At 43.9% G+C, this 26,425-nt stretch overlaps 1 protein-coding gene across 1 annotated transcript in view; it reads left to right on the forward strand.

The window, feature by feature from the left end:
- Positions 1-26,188, forward strand: part of DPM1 (dolichyl-phosphate mannosyltransferase subunit 1, catalytic) — a 34,999-nt gene extending 8,811 nt beyond the window's left edge. Inside the window, exons 4-9 of the mRNA XM_088472120.1 lie at positions 812-888; positions 1,927-1,952; positions 5,888-5,983; positions 8,280-8,348; positions 10,047-10,161; positions 25,793-26,188. Of these exons, the coding sequence (XP_088328246.1) occupies positions 812-888; positions 1,927-1,952; positions 5,888-5,983; positions 8,280-8,348; positions 10,047-10,161; positions 25,793-25,897 (488 nt within the window). The 3' untranslated portion in view covers positions 25,898-26,188. The remainder of the gene's footprint in view (positions 1-811; positions 889-1,926; positions 1,953-5,887; positions 5,984-8,279; positions 8,349-10,046; positions 10,162-25,792) is intronic.
- The last annotated feature ends 237 nt before the right edge of the window (positions 26,189-26,425 follow it).

Consider the following 26,425-nt stretch of genomic DNA (forward strand, 5'->3'; position numbering starts at 1 on the left):
ATGCTACACTTCATGCAGGCTAATACACAACTATTTTAGTATAGCTTTAAGAAAAAGATTGGTAACCATTATAGCATGGAAAGGTACAGAGAGAAAAACTGCATGTGGTTACTAATCTAGCCTGCATAGAACTAATGCAGTTTGAGGTAGAAATAATTTATATTTGAGTGTCTCTACCTGAAAACCCTTGAGGGCTTATGTAATAGCCTGAAAAATGCAGATGGGCAAGATTATGGCAAATCTCGTAATTTGTAAAGTGGCAATAATTTAAAAGGCCTTTGGGCCTGATTCAGAGTTCCGAATAGAGTGAGATATCTCTCTCAACTGTGAACCTGATCAAACCATATTGTAATGCAAGGGGTGTAAATACATCATTTTTTTTTTTTTTGCAAGTAGGGTAAATACTGGCTGCTTTTGCATGTAGCCCACAAATACTGCACAGCTTTCTTATTACTCTACAATTTAGATGTCAGTTTGGACACCTCCTTCCTAAATCTAAATCTCTCTGCACATTTTAAATCTGCCCCACCTGCAGTACAACATGGTTTTATCAAGATGATCAGTTGAGAGAGATATCTCACTCTATTCCCAACTCTGAATCAGGCCCTTTGTTCCTACTGTAAGTCACTATGTAAGTAAACAGGTCTGCTTACATCAGAGCCTGATGAGGTGAAAAGCAAGCCTGTCTGCATCCCCCAGCAAAGACTACAGCATGAAAATGGAGATCTCCACTCATTACATTTCTTTACATTGTCCCTCTTCATATACAGACCTATTCATTGAGGTTCATGCTGTGCTCTGTTTACCCTAGGAACTGCATACATTCATGGGATGCAACATGCTTCTGGAAACTTCATTATTATTATGGATGCAGATCTCTCCCACCACGTATGTACTTCTAAATGACTCCTAATTGCTTTACAAATGATCTTTTCATTTTAAATAAAAACATTTGTTTCTTTAACTTTGTCAATTTTACTTGTGATGTGTGTTGTCAATGATACATTCAATAATATAATTAACGTTATGAGGGGAAAAAAATGTGTCCTACCATATAACAAATGAACATAGGCATGTAACAAAAGTCAGAAGTCCCAGGCTGTGGGGTCTATGCATCAAACAGTGAAAGTGGGGAGAAGTTGCCTATGGCAACCAATCAGCTTTGAAGTAGCATTTATAAAGTATAGTCTATATATTATTGGGTAGGCGCTGATTGGTTGCTATGGGAAACTTCTCCACTGGTGCATGTCTCCATGCTTTTTACTGCTTGATACATAAACCCCCGTATCTGCTACTCTTCCTTCCAGTTCAGAAATGTTCCCAACAGTTGTCTCTCTTCTGTACACAAGGCAACACAACAATCGTAGAAACATTCTTGATCATACAGGGTACAGAGACTGTGGATAGATTTACTAAAACTTCCAAAAATTAAAAGTTGAGGTGTTGCCTATAGCAACCAAGCAGATTGTCTATCATTTCTCCATTGTATCCTACAAAATGATAGTCAGATTCTTATTGGTTACTAGGAGCAACACCACTTCTTCTATGTTTCAGAGGCTTTAATGATCTGCCCCTGTGCCCGCTAACACTGCGGGGAGGTACCTGTTGGCCACAGAATCGGCTTAGTTACTGAAAGAGTTTGAGAATTAGTATAGAAGTTTGAAGTTTTGCACACAGCTCTGGACATAAATATTACTTTTATTTGTTAATGTTATGGTTGTTTTGGGTTGGAAAGTACCACACTTGATTTATATTTAGCTGAAATGGAAGTTTGTTATGCTAGTTTTTTTTCAGGAATAATTTTTTTACTATGATAAGTTATAGCAAATTATATAGCATGTCCACATTTTATAGAATTCCCTGTAAGCAATGTATTGATGAATGTTTTATTGAATAGTATAGTAACTTTTCATGTATTGCTTGCAGCCTAAATTCATCCCGGAGTTTATAAAGTGAGTATAATAGTCAGTCTTTCTGTGTGAATGCTGAAATAAATTATTTGTTTACTGCATAAGAGATAATTGTTCCCACACTGGAAATACTCTGTAGATCACCTCTCGTATAGAGGGCCTGATCTGGTTGCAGTTTCTGCCTTTAAACTCTAAAGTAAGTCTCTCAACATGACCATCAGAGAAATACTATAGGTCTTTGAAAATTATTTGTTTACTGGCACAACTCGGCGTTGGGAAAATATTTGCCATTTCTGCGGGTCTCTGGAATGTTCCTTTGCTCTGTTGTGGTTGTAAATTACGTCCATGTGTGCACGTTTTAGCACCAAAGTAGTAATACTTCTGACTTACAAGAAGTATAATGTATTTTTATTATTATTGGCTTACGGTTGTATATCAGCACGCATATTTATGTAACATGATTAGACGTTAGTATATTAATTTTCTGTATACTATGGGCCATATCCAATTCGACGCGATAAAGCGAAGAGTTAACGTCTGCAACGTTTTAGCATACTTTGGAGCTTTTGGTGCAATATTTTCGCGTCTTTTGTCTGCACGCTCAAGTTTTTGCACTATTCTATTAGAAAAGACGCGATGCGGCATTCACCTGAAAATGGTCCGTGGTGTAATGTTCCCGGTGGAACGGAATAAGGTTCTTGGATACAGAAGGTTAATTAAGCCACACAAACCAGTATCTTGAAAAAAGATATAATTTATTACAACAAATGACAAGATATAATAGTTACTTAGCTTTGGAATATAAATGGTTATACGATCCAGGAGCCTCGTAGAGAGCTGGAACGAACAATTTCCTGGCCACTAACTGCAGTCTAGTCCAGGCATAGGGCAGGCCACTGGAATCTCCTTTGTTCTTCGTTTATATAGTATCCTACTTGTCATATCCATCTAACTCTTACTAATATGGGCATAAACTTACTTCAAACTAGGGATGTGCAGGCTCGGTTTTACTCTGATTTACTCGGTTCTTATCGCCACTTTACCGCAAATTCGGATTTATTATATTGGCTATCCAAAACACATGATAGGCGATAGCCAATAAAATGTCGTTTAAAGATCCGAGTAAATCCGAGTAAAACCGACCCCGCTCACCTCTACTTCAAACTACTTTATTGGTTAACTACTGATAAGAACTTTCTAAAACTTAACGCAAGCGTACATCGCAGTAGACAACGCCTTGTGGATTTATGGCCTGTCTGCTTTCAACATTCCTATACCACTTCATGCCTGATACCACTTCATGTCTGATACACACATAAGAACCATGAATAGAAATGGCTGTCAGTAGCCATTTTGCTATCCCAATACATGTAACCTGCGAAAAGTACAGCAGATTTTGGTGAAATCTGTCTGTACCCCATAAAAAGGCTAACTGACATAGGAAATCAATTTAGAAGTGTATTAGTGGACCTAATAAAAGTATTTTGGGTTCTTAAATTGTGTCAAATGGCTGTTATATGCATTTTTGTGTAAAAATAATGGAAATCCGTTTTTTGGGGGGGAGCAAAATAAATGCTGCAGTTAAATTAGGGGAAACATTAAAATGGGTGCAAGTATCAAGTGTCATAAAAGTGTACTCTCAAAAAAATGTTACAAATACACCTTGTGCAGCCACCTGCAATGTTTAAAACCCATGTCCCATTCATACAGCCCCCCAAAATACCAGACCCACTACTTTAAACTCATTTTCCAACTGTTTTTACTTCTTCACCCCAAAAAAGGACATGTCATTATTGGCCAAATGAAGCTAATTAAAAAAAGTATTTTTGCCTAATGTGTGATTAGGGGGGCTGTCCAAAGGGTTCTGCACCAAGTCCCCATATTTTTAAACATTGCAGGTATTTTTTTTTTTTTTTTACAAGTTATATTTTTCGACTTTATCAAGTACAGAAATGGATTTTTATTTTCAAATTTGATTGCTTTTGTTTTGGCCAACTTTTGATAGCGAGTTGGGTAGAATTTAATGAAAATGAGGGGAAAGGCATCTTCTCTCATCCCTCCCCTGAATCCATGTGATGCTCCTCCTCTCCCAGCACAGGGAGCATATCTTGCTGGCACTAGAAGATTAAATAGAATTTCTCCACTTTTGAAAACATGTGGCGCTATAAAAATCCCTGTTTATACACCCATCTACTCTAATTTTAGCTAAACTTAACATTGTCCTCTTTAGTAACTTCACTACCCATTTTAACATTATCACTTCTATCTTAAATGTATTACTTGCTATATACTGGTGCCTCAACAAAATTAATTAAAATATTTTTCCCAGATCTTTTTGATTTGTTTGTCGGACTTCCCTGAACCGATTGGGATGAAACCAACGCAAGGTGGTCCAGTTGGATCCTTGGAGCCAGGTTTTAGGGGGGGTAAGGGTCCCGGTCGGACCTCGCATTGGTGTAAGCTCGGCAGAACTTTGACCCGGGAAGCTTGTTCAGAGCATTCCACTGGATGGATTTGGACGAAAATTTCCCAGAGAGAAACATTGGATTCCAGAAAACATACTAGGGGGTTGAGGTCCCTGTCCGACCTCCCGTTGCTGTACGCTGGGCAGAACTTTGACCCAGGGATGCTGAGCTGCCTTTTGACCCAGGGAGTCTGTTCTGGTCTTTTCACTGGATGGATTTGGTTGACATCACATAATAAAACTTAATAACTTAAAGATTTAAACCCGGGGAACACCAGGTACTTCAGCTAGTAATAATATAAAATGTAAGTTTGACCCATAAGTCAGTGCATTATTGTCCCCAGTTGGTGCTGTAAAGTAAATCTGTAACATGTCCATAATTTATTTTACAATAGAATAGCTTTGAAATAGTTTAAAAGTACTTATGTTTAATAAATCATTTATTACCTTTTGCTATAGATTGTTAGTTTTTGTGTGTGCCAATTTTTCTACTTATCACGGGAACATACTTTAATCCAGTTTGATACATTCTGGTGAAAAGCCCTCTGTTATCTCCACAATAAAAAGTGATAATTTTTTAATGAAAAAATGTGATTAATAATACATCTGCCCCATGCGTGTGCAGTTCTCTTGTGAACATGTTGATAACATAAAAGCTTAGCAGAAGATGTACGTGCCGCTTTCTTATCGAGGGGAAGCAGGTAGGAATAACTCTGAGATGTAATAACATCTCTGCCACCGGAGCGGGGGAGAGAAAACTCCCCCTTCTGGCTATCCGTGCAAGACCCACAGCTCGTCAGCCAGCGCTGTATCTTCCCTCCTAGTACGCCACACTGCACATGCACATCTCACAAAGATCTTGTGTGCTGCCACACCTCCACAGACACTGCCGCAGGTTTGTACACATACCAACAGGTAATCCCGCCGATATGTCAAAAAAATTGTAAGACACTAGTTTGTCGTTCTTTTAATAACTTTTGAATGACGTTTGTAGAGAACATACAGAAAATCACTATTCTCTATATTATCTGCTTTCATACGTACTGATATTCGTTGTAAGTGTCAAATAGCACCGGTTATAGCACATTTGAAACTTACTATCTCTTCTTACTGTACATCTCCCCCTTAGGTAAACACACATCTCTCTGTATTCTGACGTGGTCAGCAATTACTGATTATAATGCAAGAAATCATCAGAAAACATGCTAATTGCCAAACCAATAATACTAACTGTATTTGTCTGGCGAGTATCAGAAGCTCAAGAAATGATGAAATCGCCTATTAGTAATATTTGGTTGCCTGTTCAATCATCTTTCTTTCTTGTCACTTTTCCATGTACATAAATGATTTTCGTTGTTTTGTCCTGATGTGGTTTACACTGTCACTTGGATACGTTGCGGTTCCAGGATCAAAGATGTCTCCCTAAAGTATTTTCAGAAAGCATGTATAATTTATTTGGTCACTGTAATTAAATTATATTTATAACCTTACTTTTTTTTTTTTCCATTTGTAGAAAACAGAAACAAGAGAATTTGGATATTGTGTCTGGGACTCGCTATGTTGGAGATGGAGGGGTTTATGGCTGGGATTTAAAAAGGAAACTTATAAGGTAAGTAGAACGTATTTTTGTGTGTAGGTAATAGAAGGTGAACAGTAGCCACTTAGGTACACCTTCATGCAGACTTAGGGCCTGATTCAGACCCGCTCGCGAGCGCATAGCGCTCGCAAGCGGGTTGATGGTCGGGCAGTGCGCATGCGCGAGCCCTGGAGCGAGTGAGAGCTTCACTCGCTCGGGGCTTGCAGCAAAACGGGGCGGCTGTCGATGGTGATCGACAGCTCGCCCCATTTTGTAGGCGGGTCAGGGGGTGGCTGTACAAACTGAGGCGTTCCCAAAGGAACGCCTGCCATTTGCGGGCGGCCCTACCGACACCACATGTGATGTCAGTAGTGAACTTCCTGCTCTATTAGAGCTGGAACTTTACTGGGGCTTGCGGTGGACGAGACCCTACCACAAGGGTCTCGTCGCAAGCCCGATAATCGCGACCATCGCCAGGCCGCCCACACAAGCTGTGGGTGGTCACCCACAGCTATGCGAGCGGCCTGGAGGCGGATTTTTTTTTTTTTTTTTTTAAATCCGCCCTGATTCAGAGCGAGCGCTTGCAAATAGCAAGCAAGCATTGTGTCAATGCTTCAGGTGGTGATATAATGGTATGGGGTGTATTGTTTTTGCACACATTAGGCTCCTTAACACCAATTTACCATCATTTAAATGCTGTGACCTACCTGAATATTGTTGCTGATAATGTGCATCTCTTTATGATCACAGTATACTCCTCTTTGGGATACATACGATTTGTTGACAGTGTAATGTACACTTTGTAGACAAAAGTGATTGGACACTGACAGCAAATAGAGATTTTATTGACATCCGTACTTTGTAGGTTCACCACATGCAATGGTATCGGATGTAATGATGTAATACCGATGCCGGAAGGCAGAAGACTGATTATCCCAACAGAGTAAGTATTTTAACAATCCCTAACCCTAACCTCCTCCCTGGAGTGCCTAAACCTAACCCTCCCGGGGGGGTACCTACCCCTAAGCACCCCACCCACTTTCCCTAGCCTCAGCCTCCCGGGGGGGTGCCTAACCCTAAGTCTCCCCTGCAGTTCCAAAACCTAACCCTCCCCCCGCCGCTGTCCGCTCCCGACGCCCGGCTAACCTTCGTTCGGTATGTCGGGATTTCGTCGGGTGGATAATGATACGTGTCGGGATTTCGACACCTATCATTAGTCCCATGCCAGGATTTCAGTCGGAAAGCCGGTGGTCGGCATTTCGACTGCCCGGCTTCCTGGCCGCATACACGTGCAGTGATTACTGCAGACACCCTTTTTGACAAACTGTCCACAAGTTCCTGGACAACAGCAGGCATTATGTTTTGCCATTCTTACTTAAGTACAGTGACCAGCTGTGACACTTAAAAAGGTCAAGTCGGCCTAGAACACACCCATCACTCAAATTCGTCCCAGAGGTTTTCAGTGAGGTAAGATCTGGACTCTGAGCTGGCAGTCTATCTGGGTTACCGAATGTTCTGTATACCAGTCCAGCGTCTCCCTGGAAACATTACAGGTGGCATTGTCGTCCTGATAAAAACATTTGTTTCCATAGAACTGCAAGTGCATGGGCCTCCCTACAAAGTGTTCTTTTCAAAACCGCAACATTAGTGGCCATTTGGAACTTGTGTGCAATGTTATGCATTTTACTTGTGCGAGGGTGTCCAATCACTTTTGTCTACATAGTGTAGATGGGAGAATATGTGGTACTAAAGTGATTTAAAGAATGTTAACCGTGTCAGCATTCTAACTTTGATAGTGATAGTAAAGCATCATGTTTAAATTTACAATGCCGTCATATGCATTAAATGACAATAGTACTGTGTCAATATTTTAACTACATTTTTTAATGGCTACTGCAAATAGGATAACTTGGTGTAACATGAGATTTGCAGTATTTAATGCACAGCTGATAAATTTGCAGCAGCTACCCAGTACTAGAAAGGTGTGCCTAATAAAATGGCCACGGAGTGTGTAGTCCTAACATTCCATATCCTGCATGTGATGTGCATGGACATTTATTTTTTTCAACATTTTCTGATGGAGAATAAATGAAGCGTGTGGTCCTGTAGGAGACCTCGTATCCTCATGCCCCTTTGTGTGTGTGTGTGTGTGTGTGTGTGTGTGTTTCTAATCCAGAGATCAGCGTGCAAGATTGATTTCCTATCGCAATCTAACCAGTGGTCCTGTAAGGACCTTGAACATAGCCCTATGTGTGCCTGTGAGCTCCAAAGGTTGACACATGCTAATAACTATAACCTGTGCTGTTTTTTTTTTTTTCTGAAATGGCAGCCGTGGAGCAAACTTTGTAAGCCAGATCTTGCTGCGTCCAGGAGCCTCTGACTTAACTGGAAGTTTCAGGTAAATAAAATTGGTTATATTTGGTCCGATTTCCGAAAACCTTCGTATTGATTTGTATGATATGGGAACATATTGAGACACCAGAGATGAGATTGTAGTTAGGACAAAGACTTCTAAAATGTTTTTTTGACTGTATTTTTGATTTCTGCAGACTGTAGTGCATCCTTTTGTTGACCTTTTAGCAAAACTTTCTAGTGTAAAATTGGTTTTAAAGTTATTTTAAAAGTAATTAATTACATTGTAATAGAGCCTAAATCATCAGTCAGGGATCCCCTTGTAAAGCCATACCTGTCTGTTTAAAATATAAATTAAGTATGGGTATATAAAGATGTATGTGTTATATTAACAACCATGAGCCAAAACATTATGACCACTACCATATGAAGCGAATTATGAAGATCCTATAAACATTACGCATGTCCAGGTCAATTCTATATGAAATTATAAGCTAGCATTACATACACTTGTTGACTGCAGAGGATCTAGGCAGGTGTAAATACATGAGTGACTTTGAGCGACAAATTGTTAGGGCCAAACATTTGGGCCAGAGCATTTCCCAAAATGTAATGCTTGTAGGGTGCTGAAGGTCAGCCGATGTGAGTAACTACTAGACATCGGTCCGATGAACCACCGACTGGGTGCTGAGCAGCCAAGACTCATCGATGCAAGATGTCCGCGAAAGCTGTCCTGTGGTACAAACAACAGAAAGACTTCTGTGGCAAAGGCCACAGAAAAAATTTTATTCTGATGACTGAAGTAACGTGTTATGCAACAAACTGAGTAGTCGCTGGCCAGTCAAAGTTCCCATGCTAACCCATGTCCACAGTTGACCTTGTATTAATGGAAGTAGCTCGTCTGGTCTGAAGAATCCAGTTTTTTTGTTTTTTTTGTTTGCGTGGACAGTCTGGTACGTGTGCGTTATATACCTATGGAACAGATGGAACCACAGTGTATTGTGGGAAGAAAATCCAATGGAGAGTCTAATGCTTTGGCCAATGCTTTGCTGGAAAACCCTGGGTACAGTCATTTTATGGGGAAGCTAATTTGATGTGTAACACTTATCTAAACATTGCAGAACAGGTACATCCTTTTATGGAAACCGTATTCTCCTATAGAAGTGGAAGGCTAATGCACCCTGCCCCACTGCATGGATTGTTTGAGAATGGGTTGCGGAAGATGATGAAGAGTTAATCAGTTGCTACTTCACCCCGTAATTTACAGGAATTATAGGTTCTGCTTGTAATATCCTAGTATCAGAAAGGACAGGACATCCAGTGGGCCAGAGCTGTATTTGTAGGCTGTGGAGGAGCAATAGCATATTTGGCAGGTAGTCATAATGATTTTGCTCATCGCATATGTATGTGTATATGTATGCAAGTGTGTGTATGTATATATATTGTCAGGGAGCGAGAGAAATAATTATAATGAGTTTTCTATTGCACATATTTAAGAAAAAAAAAAGTGTTTCCTTCAATTATAATCCTATATGTTATTTCCATGCATATTTTCCCCCTTCCATGCCCAGCTTTATTGTATATGGTTGAAAATGACCCTACCCATTTGCAGTATGACATTGTGACATTGCTCACACTTCACATTATTCAGTAGAGATGGTGAATGCAATATCCTTCATAATACTTGGTTTCATTTAAAGCAGACGTTCAGATATTCATTTTTTTATATTTGATTGTTACACAGGTTGTACAAAAAAGAAGTTTTACAGAAGCTGATTGAGCAGTGTGTCTCCAAGGGTTACGTCTTCCAAATGGAGATGATCGTGCGGGCCAGGCAGTTTAATTACAGCATTGGAGAGGTAAACGTTTATGTAAATCCCACCTTCACATATGTTATGACCAGACATTATGGTGCAATATTGTACAGCATTGTCCATCAGTATCATAATACAGAGTACCTACTATTGCCTGTGTGTGAGAGAAATCTAGTAAGATTTAAACCAATGATCATGCATGTTGGTAAATAATGTGGCAGCACAGACGGTGTAATGGTTAGCATTACTGCCTCACAGCACTGAGGTCGTGGGTTCGATTTCCACCACGGTGTCCTTCCCACACTCCACCAAGTGGCTGTCTTTTGTCTTGTTTGGCCAGAATTACAGAATAGCAAAACTGTTTTTCGACATCAATGCTATAATTTTATGAAGGCAATGCTGCATTCTTGTATAGAGGTAGGAAAAGGTGAACTTTCTACTTCAGGGTCCATAGGGTATCCACAGGATACCTTGGGGTATAGGTGTGACGTCAGTCATCGGGCACCATAGAGTTAAGCTTTCAGCCTCCCAGGATGCACTAGGGTCCCCCTCCTATACCCCGCCCCCGAGCCAAGGCACCTCAGTTTAGTTTGGTGCCCGGCCGGAGTCGGGTGCACCTGTTGGAGTGGGGGCTAAGAAGAGCCCCTGAAGTTTTCCTGCATGCAGCTGTGGCTGCACATCTGGATGTACAGCATGGACAGTCAGTCCTGACGTCCATGCTGTGTTCCCTACACCCCCGCCGGTACCAGAACGCCGGTACCGATCCGGGGATGCTGGTGAGCATCTGGGGTCACAGCTAGCGGTGACCCCAGATGTTCCGGACCATGGCCGGAATCAAGGGGGACAGCAAGGTAAGCAGCGGGGTCCCGCGGTGGGTCCCCGCTGTTACATGGTCCAGAGTCCCCAGGCAGGGGGCTCCCTGGGGACTGGCTGCAGCGTGGAGCCAGGTATATAACCTGCGCTTCCACTACCACCCTGGGACAGTGGACCGCAGCAGAGCGGTAGCGCTGCGGCGTCCCGGGGGTTAAATGCATGCCAGGGGAGCGCGCCTTCCCTGTCTCACAGCCGGCGCCTCCCCCGCTGCACACAGCCCTCTCTGCAACACGCCGACTGGCCCTGTGGCATCGCTCCTCCCCCAGGCCAGCCTCCTCTCTGCTCCTCGGCGGCCATCTTCCAGAACGCATGGTGAACGCTGCTGGAAGCCTGGGCGGAGGCATCGTGGTCTGGGTCCCCCCGCATACCTCTCCTCCGCTGTGGTCAGGTCTGTGTATGCAGCGCTGTGTCCTACCAGACTCTGTGTAGTTGATTTGTCAGCGCTGGTTAGTGCAGGAATTGATTTTCTTTGCATTGTATGTGACAGTGCTAGCGCTGCTGCCTGTATCTTCTATTCTGACTGTCAGCTTTATTACTGTCCCTGTTCTTTCTGCTAAGCCCTTGCGGTTCGGTGCTGCAGGGTGGTCTCTCGCCTTTTTCAAAAACAATTGGTGAGAGGGGTCACATACTTTGTACCATCATGTCTGAAAGTGATTTTCCTCTCCGGCTACAGTGTACTACGTGTAAAGTACCTTTAGCGGAGGGGGAGGGTAGCGCGGAGGGCCTCTGCCGGCAGTGTTTGTCTATGGCGCGGCCTATTACGGTTACAGCACCGGTACAGGAGCCGCCCTGGGCTTGTTTCGCTCAGGCGCTTACAACCTTAGTGGGCCAGTTAGCTCTGCAACCTGCGTTTACGCAGATGGGTTTGTCCCAGCAATCAGTGGTGTCGTCACCCATGCAGGGTTTCCCAAGAAAATTGGTGGTACCCCGCAGTCTCCCTATTTCCCCTCTCCCGGTTTCTCAGGAGCCGGCATGGGTTAACTCCCTGACGACGAGTTCTGTACAGCACTTGTCGGATGTGTTGCAGGGGGAGGCTGTGATGCGGCCACAAACGGCCGGTGGCATCTGTCGGCTCCTTATGAGGATGACGAAGGAACGTCTGATGATGGGGAGATTCTGGATTCTTACGAACAGGAACCTCTCCATACTAGGACGCTGACGCTAGGTCCAAGGTGTATATTCCTGGACTTATTCGGGCAGTCCGCACAGCCTTGGTGATTGAGAACGAAGTTCCCCCAGTTGCTAAATCCAAGTATGCCTTTTTTAAGGATGTGAAGGGTGACGCCTCAGTCTTTCCTCTATCGGGTCAGTTAGTGGACCATTTAGAGGAGGCGTGGAAACAGCCTGGCAAGCGATACCAGCCGCAGAGGCGTCTGGCGGTGGCTTATCCGTTCCCGGATAATTATTTTGCTAAGTGGGAATCCCCTCCACAGGTGGATTCTCATGTGACACGTCTTGTCCGTAGTGCCACATTGCCGATGCCATCCATGTCCTCCCTTAAGGATGCTACGGACCGCAAGGTGGAGATCTGCCTGAAGTCCGCTTATTCCCTTGCGGGGGGGGCAGCGCGGACGGCTATGGCCATTTGCTGGGTTGCCAGAGCGATGGAGCGCTGGGCGGATTCATTGGAGACGTCCTTTGATTCCGACTGTCCAGCCGAACAGACGGAGTTGATTGGTAATCTCCGTGATTCGGCCACTTATATCAACGAGGCGGCCTTAGACATTAGTACCCTGGAGTCTCGAATTTCTTCAGCAGCGGTGGCTGCTCGTCGCACCTTGTGGTTGCGATCCTGGAAGGCGGACGCTGATTCCAAAAAAGGGTTTGGAGGCGTTGCCCTTTAACGGAGAAGTTCTCTTCGGTCCAGATCTGGACAAGATTGTGGCCACGCTGGCGGCAGCCAAATCGGCATGTCTCCCGTCGCCCGCTGTTCCTTCTGGTTCAGGACCATCGTCCTTTTCGGTCTTATAGGGCCCAGGGCAGGCCCAAACCACAGTCTTTTCCCCGACAGGCTGTTCCCAAGAAATCGGCCAAGCCCCGGAAGTAGGCATGGAGTACCAGACGTCCGGCCCCTAAGCCAGATGACAAGCCTGCGGCCTGACGGTCCGGGCCTCCCTTTGGTGGATCCCAAAGTGGGAGGCCGCCTGCTGCAGTTCGCCCGGTGTTGGTCGGTCACCACGACAGACACTTGGGTTCTCGAGGTGGTCTCCCACGGGTACGCCCTCTCTTTCCGGCACAGACCCCCGGCTCGATTTTTCACCACAGGTCTACCATCAGACCGGAACAAGGCCACGGAGCTGAGGAAGGTCTTGCACACTATGCTCTAGGCTGGAGTTATAGTGCCTGTTCCATTCTCCCAGAGGGGCCAGGGTTTCTATTCCAATCTCTTTTTGGTGCAGAAACCCAATGGGTCATATCGTCCGATTCTCAACCTCAAAGCTCTCAACAAGTCTTTGCGGGTGCCGAAGTTTCGGATGGAGACCCTACGGTCCATCATTCTGGCGCTGGAACCTGGGGACTACATGGTGTCATTGGACATACAGGACGCTTACCTGCATGTCCCTATTCTTTTGCGCCATCAACAGTTCCTCAGGTTTGCAATCCGCAGCGACCACTTTCAGTTTCGGGCATTACCTTTTGGCCTGGCGACAGCATCGTGTGTGTTCACCAAGGTGATGGCGGTCATGGCGGCTTCTCTGCGGCTGCAGGGAGTCCGCATGTTGCCGTATTTGGACGACCTTTTATTAGTGGCAGGATCTCCGGAGCTCCTTCTGCGCCACTTGGACCTGACCATTGCGCTACTGCAACGGCACGGCTGGTTAATAAACTGGCAGAAGTCCACTCTAATCCCGTCTCGGCGGTTTCTGCACCTCGGAGCCTTATTGGACTCGGGACAGCAAAGGATCTTTGTGACGGGGGAAAAGATCTCTGCTTTACAGTCGAGGGTGCGCAGTTGTCTGCACAGCCGCCGGGTGTCTCTACACTCGGCGATGAGGTTACTGGGCTCCATGGTGTCGGTGTTCGACATGGTGGAATATGCCCAGTTTCACTCCAGACCTCTGCAGCACCTGATCCTGTCCAAGTGGAACGGGCTGCCTCAGCCTCTAAAGTCCCAGACGATAGTGCTCACCACGGAGGTTCGCCTGTCTCTTGCCTGGTGGTTGCAGACGACCCATCTCAGCAAGGGATGTCCGTTCTGGGTACCAAATTGGGTCCTGTTGACAACGGACGCCAGTCTTCGGGGCTGGGGAGCAGTTTCGGGTCCACGCTTGTTCCAGGGCAGGTGGACTCCGACAGAAGCGGAGCTTCCAATAAATATCTTGGAACTCTGTGCGGTCTTCAATGCCCTCCAGCAGGCACATCGGGTTCTCCAGGGTCGCCCAGTACAGGTCCAGTCGGACAACGCTACCACCGTGGCCTACATAAACAGGCAAGGAGGAACCCGAAGTCGGGCGGCTCTCGTAGAGGTGTCTCGGATCCTGGTATGGGCGGAGCGCAATCTTCCGGCCATATCAGCTGTCTTCATCCCGGGAGTGCTAAATTGGGAGGCGGACTTTCTAAGTCGCCAGGACGTTCATCCGGGGGAATGGTCCCTGCACCCGGACGTTTTTCAACTGCTGGTGGACAAGTGGGGTCTTCCAGAGATCGACCTCATGGCGTCCCGGCACAACAACAAGTTGCCGGTGTACGGGTCTCGCACAAGAGACGAAGAGGCGTCTCTGGTGGATGCTCTGTCCGTCCGGTGGACGTTCCGGTTCGCTTACCTGTTTCTTCCGGTTTCCCTTCTTCCACGGGTAATCCGGGAATTCAAACAGGAAGGAGGGACGCTCCTGTTGATGGCTCCCACGTGGCCCAGACGGCACTGGTTCTCAGACCTTCAGGGTCTGTCCGTGGACAGTCCTCTGCGGTTGCCGCTACGACTGGACCTTCTGTCGCAGGGTCCTTGTCTTCACCCGGACCTGACTCGGCTGTCTTTGACGGCGTGGCTGTTGAGACAGCCATGTTGAGGTCCAGGGGGTTTTCCAGCTCTGTAGTGCGTACCATGTTACGAGCTCGGAAACCGTCTTCCGCGAGGATATACCATCGCGTGTGGCATACGTTCTTCCAGTGGTGTCGACCGAGAGGTTATGCACCGCGGGAGTTTCGTCTGTCTCGGATACTCTCCTTCCTACAAGCGGGACTAGAGCATGGGCTTCGCCTTGCTTCTTTGAAGGTACAGGTTTCGGCCCTGTCTGTCTGGTTTCACCGTAGGATTGCTACAATCCCCGATGTGCGCACCTTTCTGCAAGGTGTTCTACGCATTCAGCCACCCTTTATTCCACCTGTGGCGCCTTGGGATTTGGCTGTGGTCCTGAGGGCTCTCCAGGGACTGCCGTTTGAACCACTGGGCTCAGTGGATCTTAAATGGCTAACAGCTAAGACTGTTTTCCTTCTGGCCATTGCTTCGGCCAGACGTGTTTCTGATTTAGGGGCTCTTTCTTGCAGACCCCCTTTCTTGATTTTTCATGGGAACAGGGCAGTGCTCCGTACTCTGCCTGAATTTCTTCCCAAGGTTGTTTCCCAGTTTCATGTTAACGAGGAAATAGTTGTTCCGGCCTTTAACTCACCTGGCCTTTCAGTGAGTGAGGCCACTTTGGATGTTGTGCGGGCCTTAAGGACTTATGTTGATCGCACTTCTTCGTTTAGGAAGTCGGACGCCTTGTTTGTCCTCTATGGCTTCCGTAAAAAGGGTTGGCCTGCTTCAAAGCAAACTTTGGCAGCCTGGATCCGTATGGCTATTTCTGAAGCTTATCTTCATGAAGGTCTGCCGGCTCCTCCTTCTTTGAAGGCTCATTCCACTAGGTCTGTGGGTCCTTCGTGGGCAGCTCGACGTGGTGCCTCTGCAGTCCAGATCTGCAAGGCTGCTACGTGGTCCTCTGTCCATACCTTCGTGAGGTATTACAGGTTTGACACCTTCGCCTCTCAGGATGCTTCCTTCGGGCAGCGGATTCTCCTTTCAGCACAGGAGCGTCCCCACCCTTAAAGGATACTGCTTTGGGACATCCCCAAGGTATCCTGTGGATACCCTATGGACCCTGAAGTAGAAAATATGAGATTTGGTAAGAACTTACCTTTGTTATCTCTATTTCTACGAAGTCCATAGGGTTCCACAGGACTCCCGCCCTGTTGCACCTGTGCTGCAGATGGGCTTTATTCTGGTCACCGGTTTTTCCGTCTCCCTCTGGTGAGAGTGTGATTCTTGTGTGTATCCAGATCTTCTTTCTCGCTCTTCCTTCTCCTCCTCCGGCCTATGGCTTGGTAACTAACTGAGGTGCCTTGGCTCGGGGCCGGGGTATATATATGAAGGCTTAACTCTATGGTGCCCGATGACTGACGTCACACCTATACCCCAAGGTATCCTGTGGAACCCTATGGACTTCGTAGAAATAGAGATAACAAAGGTAAGTTCTTACCATATCTCATATTTTTTATGCCTCACATTGGAGTATGTAAGAATGTAGCATTGTTTTATAAATGTTCTTCATTATTTTGAATTGGTCTTTCCACTCAACTGCGAGTTTGAGTAAACTGGACAGGCATAAATATTGTGGTCACCTAGTTGGGTATTCGGAGGTAGTGGTGAACAGAGGCTGTAAATAATCTAATCTGCATATCATTAATGGGACAACTACCATAATTGATGGTTGCTTTTGAATTGCAGCCATAGTTTTTTGTGCTCTAGCTTTTACTGCAGGTCGGCTGTTCAGTCGGTGCTGTCTTGTGAAGTTCCTATGTACTTTTCATGCTCTCCAGCAAGATGCCTGCAGATAGGAAAACTTTTAGTTTCACCTCCTGTGGTTCATTGCTATATATGTCAGACCAGGGTATTGGGATTGGGTTGCGGTTAACTGAGGAGCAGAACGTGGTGTCCCAGCTAAAATATTGAGTGTTTCTACAGCATAACTGAGCCACACACAGTCCTCCTGCTAAAAGATGGAAACTCTGGACAGTTTAAGTGGAAACTGAAGTTTTATGTTTTTGTTGAATTCTTGTAACTATATATTTATTTATTTTTTGTTTACAGCTTTAAGTAATTGATTTTTCTCAATTTAACTTTAACATACTTTTATTTTTTTGCAAAATTGTACAAACTTATTGATTCCATATTGAGTACTGTCTTTTGGTTTATTATGGCTTCTACACATTGAGATTAGAGAAACCATGACTGTGAAAGCATGGAGTCAACCTTGACCTTTAACAGAGTGCTTGCGACATGGCTTTAATAAGCCCTAAGAACTGTCATTAATTGCTTTATAATAACTTTAATGTTTACAAGCTTACAGCTATTCTTGTGCTCCCAAAAACCCTCTTTCCTGAAAGGTGCATTTCTCACCAGTGTAATGCTTTACATTGGTCTGCAGGTGGCAGCAATAAAGACATTCCATTTTCATGAAGCTCTCAGCCAATATATGTTGACCTCACCGTCATAGTTTAAAATACAGATTGCACTCCATTTATTGGTGTAGATTAGGAGCAAGTTATTAAATTAAGTAGAAGGATTTTTGCACTCTTCAAAGTTAAGAGCAGTTTTTCATTCAATAGGTTTTTTTTTTCCTGTCAGTTTGTGGATCAGAGGGGCAATTCAGTAGTTAGCTGTCCATGCCGGGATGCTTTTTGGACCAATTCAATTGTTGCTCCATTTGAACACTAACAGCCACTGGCACCGGCATTTCTACTTACCCCCTCCTGAGGAGAAGAGCAGAAATGTTTGATAAGTCCTGGTTTTGTGTGCCCAAACCAGAACTTTAGACTATTTTTAGCGGCTAAACCTGGTCCAATTAGGGGTGACCAGCGCTATAGTTAGTGGGTGCCCAAAAACCATTGAATGCCAACTTTGGGCGCCCATTAATTAGAGTGCCTTAAAAATCAATTGAATCGCCCCGCAGGACTCCTTTTGATATGAGCCTGTCCTCTAATCTATGCACAGTGGAGAAATGCATTTTGTATGTCGAGCTAATGAAAAAGTAATATATTAATTCAGAGACCCAGTTCTGTATAAATATTAGTCAGGTGACATTACTGGTTCCTAACATATACTGCCCACAAAATATTAACTAAACAGGTATTTTGAGTTTGAATGACTACAGACCGATCACTTTGACGTCTGAGGTCATGAAAACTTTTGAACGCCTGGTGTTGAACCATCTGAAGGCGACGGCAGGCCCTCGCTTGGATTCCTTGCAGTTTGCCTATAGGGCAAATAGGTCAGTGGAGGCTTCTGTCAAGATGGGGCTGCATTATGTTTTGCAACATCTTGACCTGCCTGGCACCTATGCGAGGGTTCTGTTCGTCAACTTGAGCTCGGCATTCAACACGATTGTTCCAATTTGTACGCTAAATTGATGGCAGTATGTGAAAGCTAGGGAGGTCACCTCATGTGCACGTAGGATTAGCACGGGGCTCCCCAAGGGTGTGTCCTGTCCCCTATGCTTTTTTCTCTGTATACCAATGACTGTTGTGCTGATGAGCAATCTGTGAAGTTTTTGAAATTCGCAGACGACACCATTGTTATTGGTTTGATCAAGGACGGGGATGAGTCATTGTGGTGTTGCAGGAACAACCTACAGTTGAATCCGCTCAAAACAGTAGAGATGGTTGTGGACTTTAGGAAGAGTTCTGCCCCTGTGTCTCCACTTGTGATAGATGGAAATGTTGTGGCTATTGTGGACTCTTTTATAAGTTTCTGGGGTCCACAATCTCACGAGATCTTAAGTGGGGGCTTAACTTTGATGTTATTGTTAAGACACCTCAGCAAAGATTGTATTTTCTGTGGCAGCTTAAATAGTTTAATCTCCCCCGTGAGTTGCTGATTCTCTTTTACACTGCCATAATCGAGTCGGTGTTATGTTCCTCGGTTATAGTCTGGTTTGGTTCAGCATCTGGGAAAGATAAGTGTTGGCTCCAAAGGGTTGTGAGAACAGCGGAAAGGATTGTTGGTGTAGGTCTCCCTTCAGTTGAGGAGTTGTTCTTATTTAGGGCAAGGAAGCGGGCTACCAATATTGTAATGGATCAGTCGCATCCTGGTTGTCCCTTGTTTCAACTACTTCCGTCAGGTAGATTAAAAATGCCCCCTGTGGTGGTATATAAGGGAGCTTCTTCCCTTCAGTCAGACAAATATTGTGTATATTTTCTGCTAAAAGCAGGAGATTATTTTCTCTGTAGGGCCCAGAGTTGCATAATCCTAATGCTACTGGCCTAGCTACCCTGCCACTACAGTCTCCCTTTTTAATAACCCCTGGCTTGGAATCTGTGCTTTGAAAACCAAGAACTGGTCGGCTAAAGCTCAAGAGGGAACTATCTGTACTGTTACATTTCCTGTGTAAGAGATCTGCAGTGGCCCCACAGCAGGTTGAGCCTCCCCACTCTACAGTAGGTAAACCCATAAATAAAAGGAACAGTTTATGCATATTCTGGGTGAAGTTGGACAATATTTATTTTTTTGCAATATTGTACAGTTTCATAGAATGTATGTGACCGTTTCCTGGTGCAAAAGGATGAGCTGATCCAATTGTACCCCTTGGCTTAATCAAGACAAGCGGATACATTTATTAAGCCGTGGCTCTACAAAGTTCCCACTACTTGGTGGTTTAGGCCACAGGATTTAAAAATGTAATAATAGTAAATGTCCACAATTGGAAAATTGTCAGTGTAAATCCTAGAAGACTGGAAAGTATATATCCATTTAATGATGAAGACAGAAAATGGAATATGATTCCTAAAGTGGATAAAGCTATAGGTACTCTTAGAGACCCCATTGATCGCAAACTTGGAGGGGAAAAAAAAATGGACCAAGTGTTGGTCTAGTTCTGTATTGTCATAGCTTCAGTATCTGGAGCTTCCAAACTATGAGGAGGTACACTCAGGCAGATGTGGGAGATCAAATAAGCAGAAAGGTACAATTATTATGTAAAGCGGAATGTATTTCCTATGTAAACCTCCTTGTGTACCTTTACTTCCTGCCAGGATGTTAGCATTTTCTAAAGTGGCTAGAAGGGCGTTTCATCTACATCTCTGGACAGTAGATGCTCAGTCTAAATATAGACTGACAATATAGTTAGACAAATCTTTCATACAAATTTAGAGAAAAGCTAGATACAATGATACAAAAAGCTCAAGGTCTAATTGTTGCCTCTAGGATGATACGAAATCTGTTCAGTCCCCCTACTCATATCAGCAGTATAGAGATGCAAGAAGCTATAAACCTGAAAGACCATACAGCAGACCAGGTTTTTCTTTTAAACCTTTTCAAGCCTTAGGGGCTCATTTATCAATGAGTTTTATCATACGTAATGAGTGCTCCAGCCATCCGCTCCAAACTGTTATCTGTTTAAAAAATGACAGCTGGGAGAGGATTGGATACGTAACGAGTTTTATCACTCATTGTGTATGATAAAACTTGATGATATATGGGGGGCAGAATGAAAGAATCCTGCAATGACTGTTTGACTATTGTTAGGATTAAGAATTTAGAATTTATCTTAATCCTGAACAAAATGGGAGAGACCTGTTACTATTCTCCCATCATTAACTTTAACCAAGCCGCTACATTTTTTTTTTTTTTTTTTAATAGTTTATTTCTATTTAAAATACATAAAACATTCACAACATAAGCTTTTAGATGAGAATAAGAAAACATTGTGAGTCAAATATACATCTGGAGAATATGTTGGACATAGTCGATCGTATATAGCATAGCAGATAACTATTTAAAATTGGCTACAGAAAAAAGGGTAGAAGAGTGTGAGGGAAGGGAGAAAGAGAGAAGAAACGGAGAGGGGGGTGGGAAAGGGGGTGGAGGACCTCACTGGTATAACACCTCAACGGGGCATTATCAAATGGTACTAAAATAGATTTAAGAGAGCATGTAAAGCACGCATAAAGAAAAAAAAAAAAATGACTTGATATAAAGAAGCCGCTACATTTTTAATGGCTTGAAAACTGAATGAGAATTGCTCAGAAACTCCATCATGATTCTCATGCAGGTGAGGAAGAACAACTCTTTAATATATTATTGAGTTGGAAGAATATTTATTTGATATGGATCCACTTTACAGCCAACTAAATCCATTATCCCACGTATCCTCCATTTTCTGCAGGATAGATTTAGTATGTGTTTTGTCCTGTTGATGCTCACAGTAGAGGTATTTGGGGAAAAGAACAGTGGCTTCAAAAAATTTGACTATTTGTTTCTTTCAAGTACTAAAAAGAATTTGCCTTCTATGTTGTGGCTCCATGGGAAGTCAACCTAGTAATTCATATGCCTAAAAAAGTCCCACTAAGATGGATAACTCTGAAGGTACTGTAGTTTTTCTAGAGTTGCAGTATAGGAACTATGGTGCTAAGAACCCAGTTTGAATATTTTTGAAGACAAAGTAGTCTTGGGAGCCAGTACACATTTCCTTCCTAAGGTTGTATCAACATTTACTATTCAAGAAATTGTTACCATCCTTTTACCCCTAGCCAGTGGCTAAAAGCATGAGAAACTTCAAGCAATAGATCTTGTGCAAGTGATACCTACAACTGAAGATCTTAGGAAGACTATTAATAATAATAATAATAATAATAATAATATTTATCATACAGGATTTAGAAAGGCTCATACCTGCTTCAAATTTAGCATTTTCTACATGGATAGAGTGGGAAGTACTCACAAAGGCATGCAAGACAGTAAAAGCCTTAAAGCAGGGCTTGACAATTTTTTCTAAAACTTAGGAGCCAGGATGAAAGTGTAGGAGCCAGACCCCCCCCCCTTCCCCCCAAGAAGCATTACTGAGCACCTACGCCCCTGACAACCAACCCCCATGGCCACACCACTAACGGGGTGCCCCAGTAGTAATCCCCCCCCCTCTGCAGTGCCCCCAGTAGTAATCCCCCCCCCTCTGCAGTGCCCCCAGTAGAAATCCCCCCCTCTGCAGTGCCCCCAGTAGAAATCCCCCCCCTCTGCAGTGCCCCCAGTAGAAATCCCCCCCTCTGCAGTGCCCCCAGTAGAAATCCCCCCCCTCTGCAGTGCCCCCAGTAGAAATCCCCCCCTCTGCAGTGCCCCCAGTAGAAATCCCCCCCTCTGCAGTGCCCCCAGTAGAAATCCCCCCCTCTGCAGTGCCCCCAGTAGAAATCCCCCCCTCTGCAGTGCCCCCAGTAGTAATCCCTCCTCTGCAGTGCCCTCAGTAGTAATCCCCCCCTCTGCAGTGCCCTCAGTAGTAATCCCCCCCTCTGCAGTGCCCCCAGTAGTGGTTCCCTTATGTAGTGCCCCCAGTAGTAGTCCCCCCTTATGCAGTGACCCCCCCCATAGTGTCCCCAGTAGCGGCCACCCCCACCTATGCAGTGTCCCTACAGTAGCGGCCATCCCCCCCCCCCCCGTGCAGTACCCCCAGTAATGGCCATCCCCCCCCCCCCCATGCAGTGCCCCTTAAAAAGAAATGCAACTTACCTGACCCGCGCTCCTGCCGACGACCGCCGCTGTCCGCTCCTCCTGGCCGCTCTGCAGTATGGGAGAGACGTAATGACGTGACGTCTCTCCCAACTAGCTGCGGGCTGAGCCGGAAGGTGGAGCTCATGAGTGAGCTCCAGCCGGCTCACTCCGTGAATGACGCAGCAGCTGCATCGGCTGCTATAACAAACATACAGCTGCCGCTGATGGCTGTATGTTTGTTACTCTGTAGTGTAGACTGCGCTCGCGGTCTGCACTACAGGGCCTGGGGGTTGCTGAAAACCTGGTCGCCAGGCAGCCAAATCTGGTCACTATGGCGACCTGGCCCCTGGGTTTTGTCGAGCCTTGCCTTAAAGTACCAGAATGCTAAAGGCACACTTCTGGGCAGAGAGGGCTCAGGCCTATGTGACTGGTCTCTGCAAGGCAGCAGACTGGACATCTATCCATTCTGTTTCTAGCCATTATTCTTTAGATATAAATTGTTGATTATGCTCACCGATCATTCATTTTCTTCTTATTACTTACTACTCCATGGAATTCCAGGTTTCCTACCCATGTTTTTATGATTGAATTTTGGATGCAGCTTGGGAAATCAATCAAAGGCATTGAGGAAGTGGAGGAGCTCCCTTCATATATCATCATAGACCGCATTTTTAAATAGCATAGAGCTATTACATTATAGAAGCTAAAGAGCATGAGAACACCCTGGAGCTAGTGTTAGTGTAAATTATAAACAATGAACTACATGGCAATGAAAACAATTCTAATAAATGACGCGTACTACCTGCTCCAGACTAGTGTCATTGAGCGCCTATATCACAGATCCCAGCGCCCGCATTCATAGTGAAGTCACCGGGGCGCATCCTCCATTGCCTTTTAGAAGTTAGGTTTACACTACCAACTAAAATATACTGACAACACATAAGGAAAGCATTGTTTACTTTTATTATTATTTTTTTTTCATTGCTATATGTTCATTGTTTATGATTTACAACACTGTTAACATTTACTTGTAGCGTGCCAGCATAATCTGTGCACTTTACAATCAAAAACAAAACCGTAATAGAACAGTAATAAAACAAACAGACAAAAAGGTTAGAGGGTCCTGCTCGCAAACTTACAATGTATAGACAGCATCATCTATAGTACATTACCTTTACTTCATATTATAGGAGTTGCCATAGAGCATTTACAAAAAAAGGGATGATCTGTGAGTATAATCCAATATTTTCTATTACCTTGGATACCCCTCAACCCTGCTCTCTGATTATTATTGTATTTAGTGAGCTGAGCTATGTTGTTCCCTAGGATAATGACAATTAGATAATATAAAGCCTTTGATGAAAATCACAGAAGGAAGCAAACCTATGATGCAGTGTTACTGGATGTAATCCTACTTTATTCTGACACAAGAGACCACCAACGCAATGGAGGTATTTATAAAATCTGTAGACTAGATAGGTGCAAACCTCTATTGTAGTGCAGCAGCTAGAATGGATTCAAACTAGCATTTGTCTGGCACTGTATAGAAAATCAGAAGAAACATCTGGTTGCCATCGATTACAGCAACCCTCATCCCACTTTCCATAATACCCCTTTCAGACATACCGAGATTCCCGGGAATTTGGCCTACCTCGGCCAAATTCCTGGGATGTTGCATATGTCTGAAAGGTACCTACCCGGGAACATGTTCCCAGGTAGCCGACCCTCCAATCCACCAGGGCATTTCCCAGGATTTAAGTCTTGGAAAATTACCCTGCTCATGTCTGAATAGTGCTACCCGGGAATTTACTCCCGGGCTTCACCAAACAGCTCCTGATTGGCCGGCCACGGCTGCATGCTGCATGGTGATGACATCATCCGCAGCAGCACCTGGAGAGAGACGACGGACATATTGCAACAGAACCGCGATCTGGAATTGATGAGAAGGGGGGACAGGAGTCAAGTGGCAATAAAGGACATTATTAAATAAAACTTTGTTTTGAAAACACAAATATTGTGCCATAATTTTTTTTAAGTTACACCATTGAACTAATGTTGCATGACCTCATGTGTGCCAGAAAGCATTCACTTTAAATGAGAAAACTGTGATTTTCTGTGTAGAAAACAGAAAAACCCGGCTTATGTCTGAAAGGGGTCTACCCGGGAATTTCCCAGGTAGAAGCTGTAGTGTGAAAGGGGGGGTCTCCACCAAATACCCGGGAATTTGCACAGGAGAAATTCCCGGGTCTGAGCAAGAAATTTCCCGGGTCATATGTCTGAAAGGGGTATTACTGTTACCTGTGCACCAGTACAGGTTGAGTCTCCCATATATAAATATTCCGAATTACGGAATATTCCGAAATACGGAATATTTTTAGCATGACTGAGAAAGTGAAACCTTTGCTTTCTGATGGTTCAATGTACACAAACCTTGTTTAAAGCACAAAATTATTAAAATACAGTATAAAATAACCTTCAGGCTGTGTGTATAGGGTGTATATGAAGCATAAATGAATTTCATGTGTGTACACAAACTTTTTTTGATGCACAAAAATCTTAAAACTATTGTATAAAATGACCTGCAGGCTTTGTGTATAAGGTGTATATAACACATAAATGCATTCTGTGTTTAGATTTGGGTTCCATTCCCAAGACATTTCAATATGGTATGCAAATATTCCAAAATACGGAATATTCCGATATCCAAAATACCCCTGGTCCCAAGCATTTTGGATATGGGAGACTCAATCTGTATCAGACATGTCGTTCAGTGTTTTCAGAATATGCACTTTCATTAAGCAGTTTCCTTTAATGCTTTTAACCTAGATGATGATTTCAAGTCTTTTGTGTGTCAGGGTTGTTTTTACTAACCAGTTAAGATTTTAGTGTTTCCATAACAAGTGCTTCTATATTTATACTGTTTTAATGAATATCTTGTAGTGGTGCAGTCTGATATCACATTTGTTTCGGCCATAGAGAAGCTTGCATTCTGTTTTATGCAATCTTTGCGGAGCACTGTCACCATTGGGGACCTTAGTGACTTGTGATGTTGCACAGAGTAAGATCCTACCTCTACTTAAAAAAAATAATAATACTGGTTTAACCTGTGCTTGAAATGCTGTATGTAAATATAATCATGTGATTGTACTGTATGTAGGTTTGGATGACTGTATATTTGAATATTGATGCAATTCAGATCTTATGGGGAATTGTCAGGTTTTACTACATGCTAAGCACACAATTGAATTCTGGAAATTCCCTGTGTAGGAAGGCTGTTTTTTCTCTTTCTGTTCATAATATGGTTTCCTACCTATAATGTTCCTAATAATCTGTATTGCCTTTCTTTCTGTACAGGTCCCCATCTCATTTGTGGATCGTGTTTATGGAGAGTCCAAGCTGGGGGGCAATGAGGTTGTCTCTTTCCTAAAGGGCCTGTTAACTTTATTTGCAACCACATGATCTCAGCTGGAGAACCTGATTCATTAACTGATCAATCTATAGATGCATTGTCAGTGCGTACTGAACTATTTTGGGTCAAAGAAAGTAAAGCAGAAGAGAGATGATAGTCATTTTAGAAAAGAAAATATATCCTCTTTCAAATCTGTACTGTATTTTTGCAAATGAGGACATAATTGACAAACTTCTCGTCGTCAATAAATTCTAAAATTTAGTAACTTTTTTTAAATCTAATTTCTATTTATTGAAACCAACATGGCAAAATAATCCATAATAAAAACAAATTTGATAATTCTCATTGTTTTTCTTATGTTTTACAGCAAGTTACAGTTACTGCCATTTTATAATTGCTACATTAGGATGCAAATAACAGACCAACTATGTAATCAATATGCTATAGTAGGGAGGGCAAAACATACACACTAGAGCACAGGTTCTCAAACTCTGTCCTCAGGACCCCAAACAGTGCATATTTCCAGGTCTCCTCACAGAATCATAAGTGAGATATTGGCTTCACATGTGGCTCTTTTA

The sequence above is a fragment of the Taudactylus pleione genome, unplaced genomic scaffold, assembly GCF_031769625.1.
Source record: "Taudactylus pleione unplaced genomic scaffold, aTauple2 ptg000121l, whole genome shotgun sequence".
Lineage (NCBI taxonomy): Eukaryota > Metazoa > Chordata > Amphibia > Anura > Myobatrachidae > Taudactylus > Taudactylus pleione.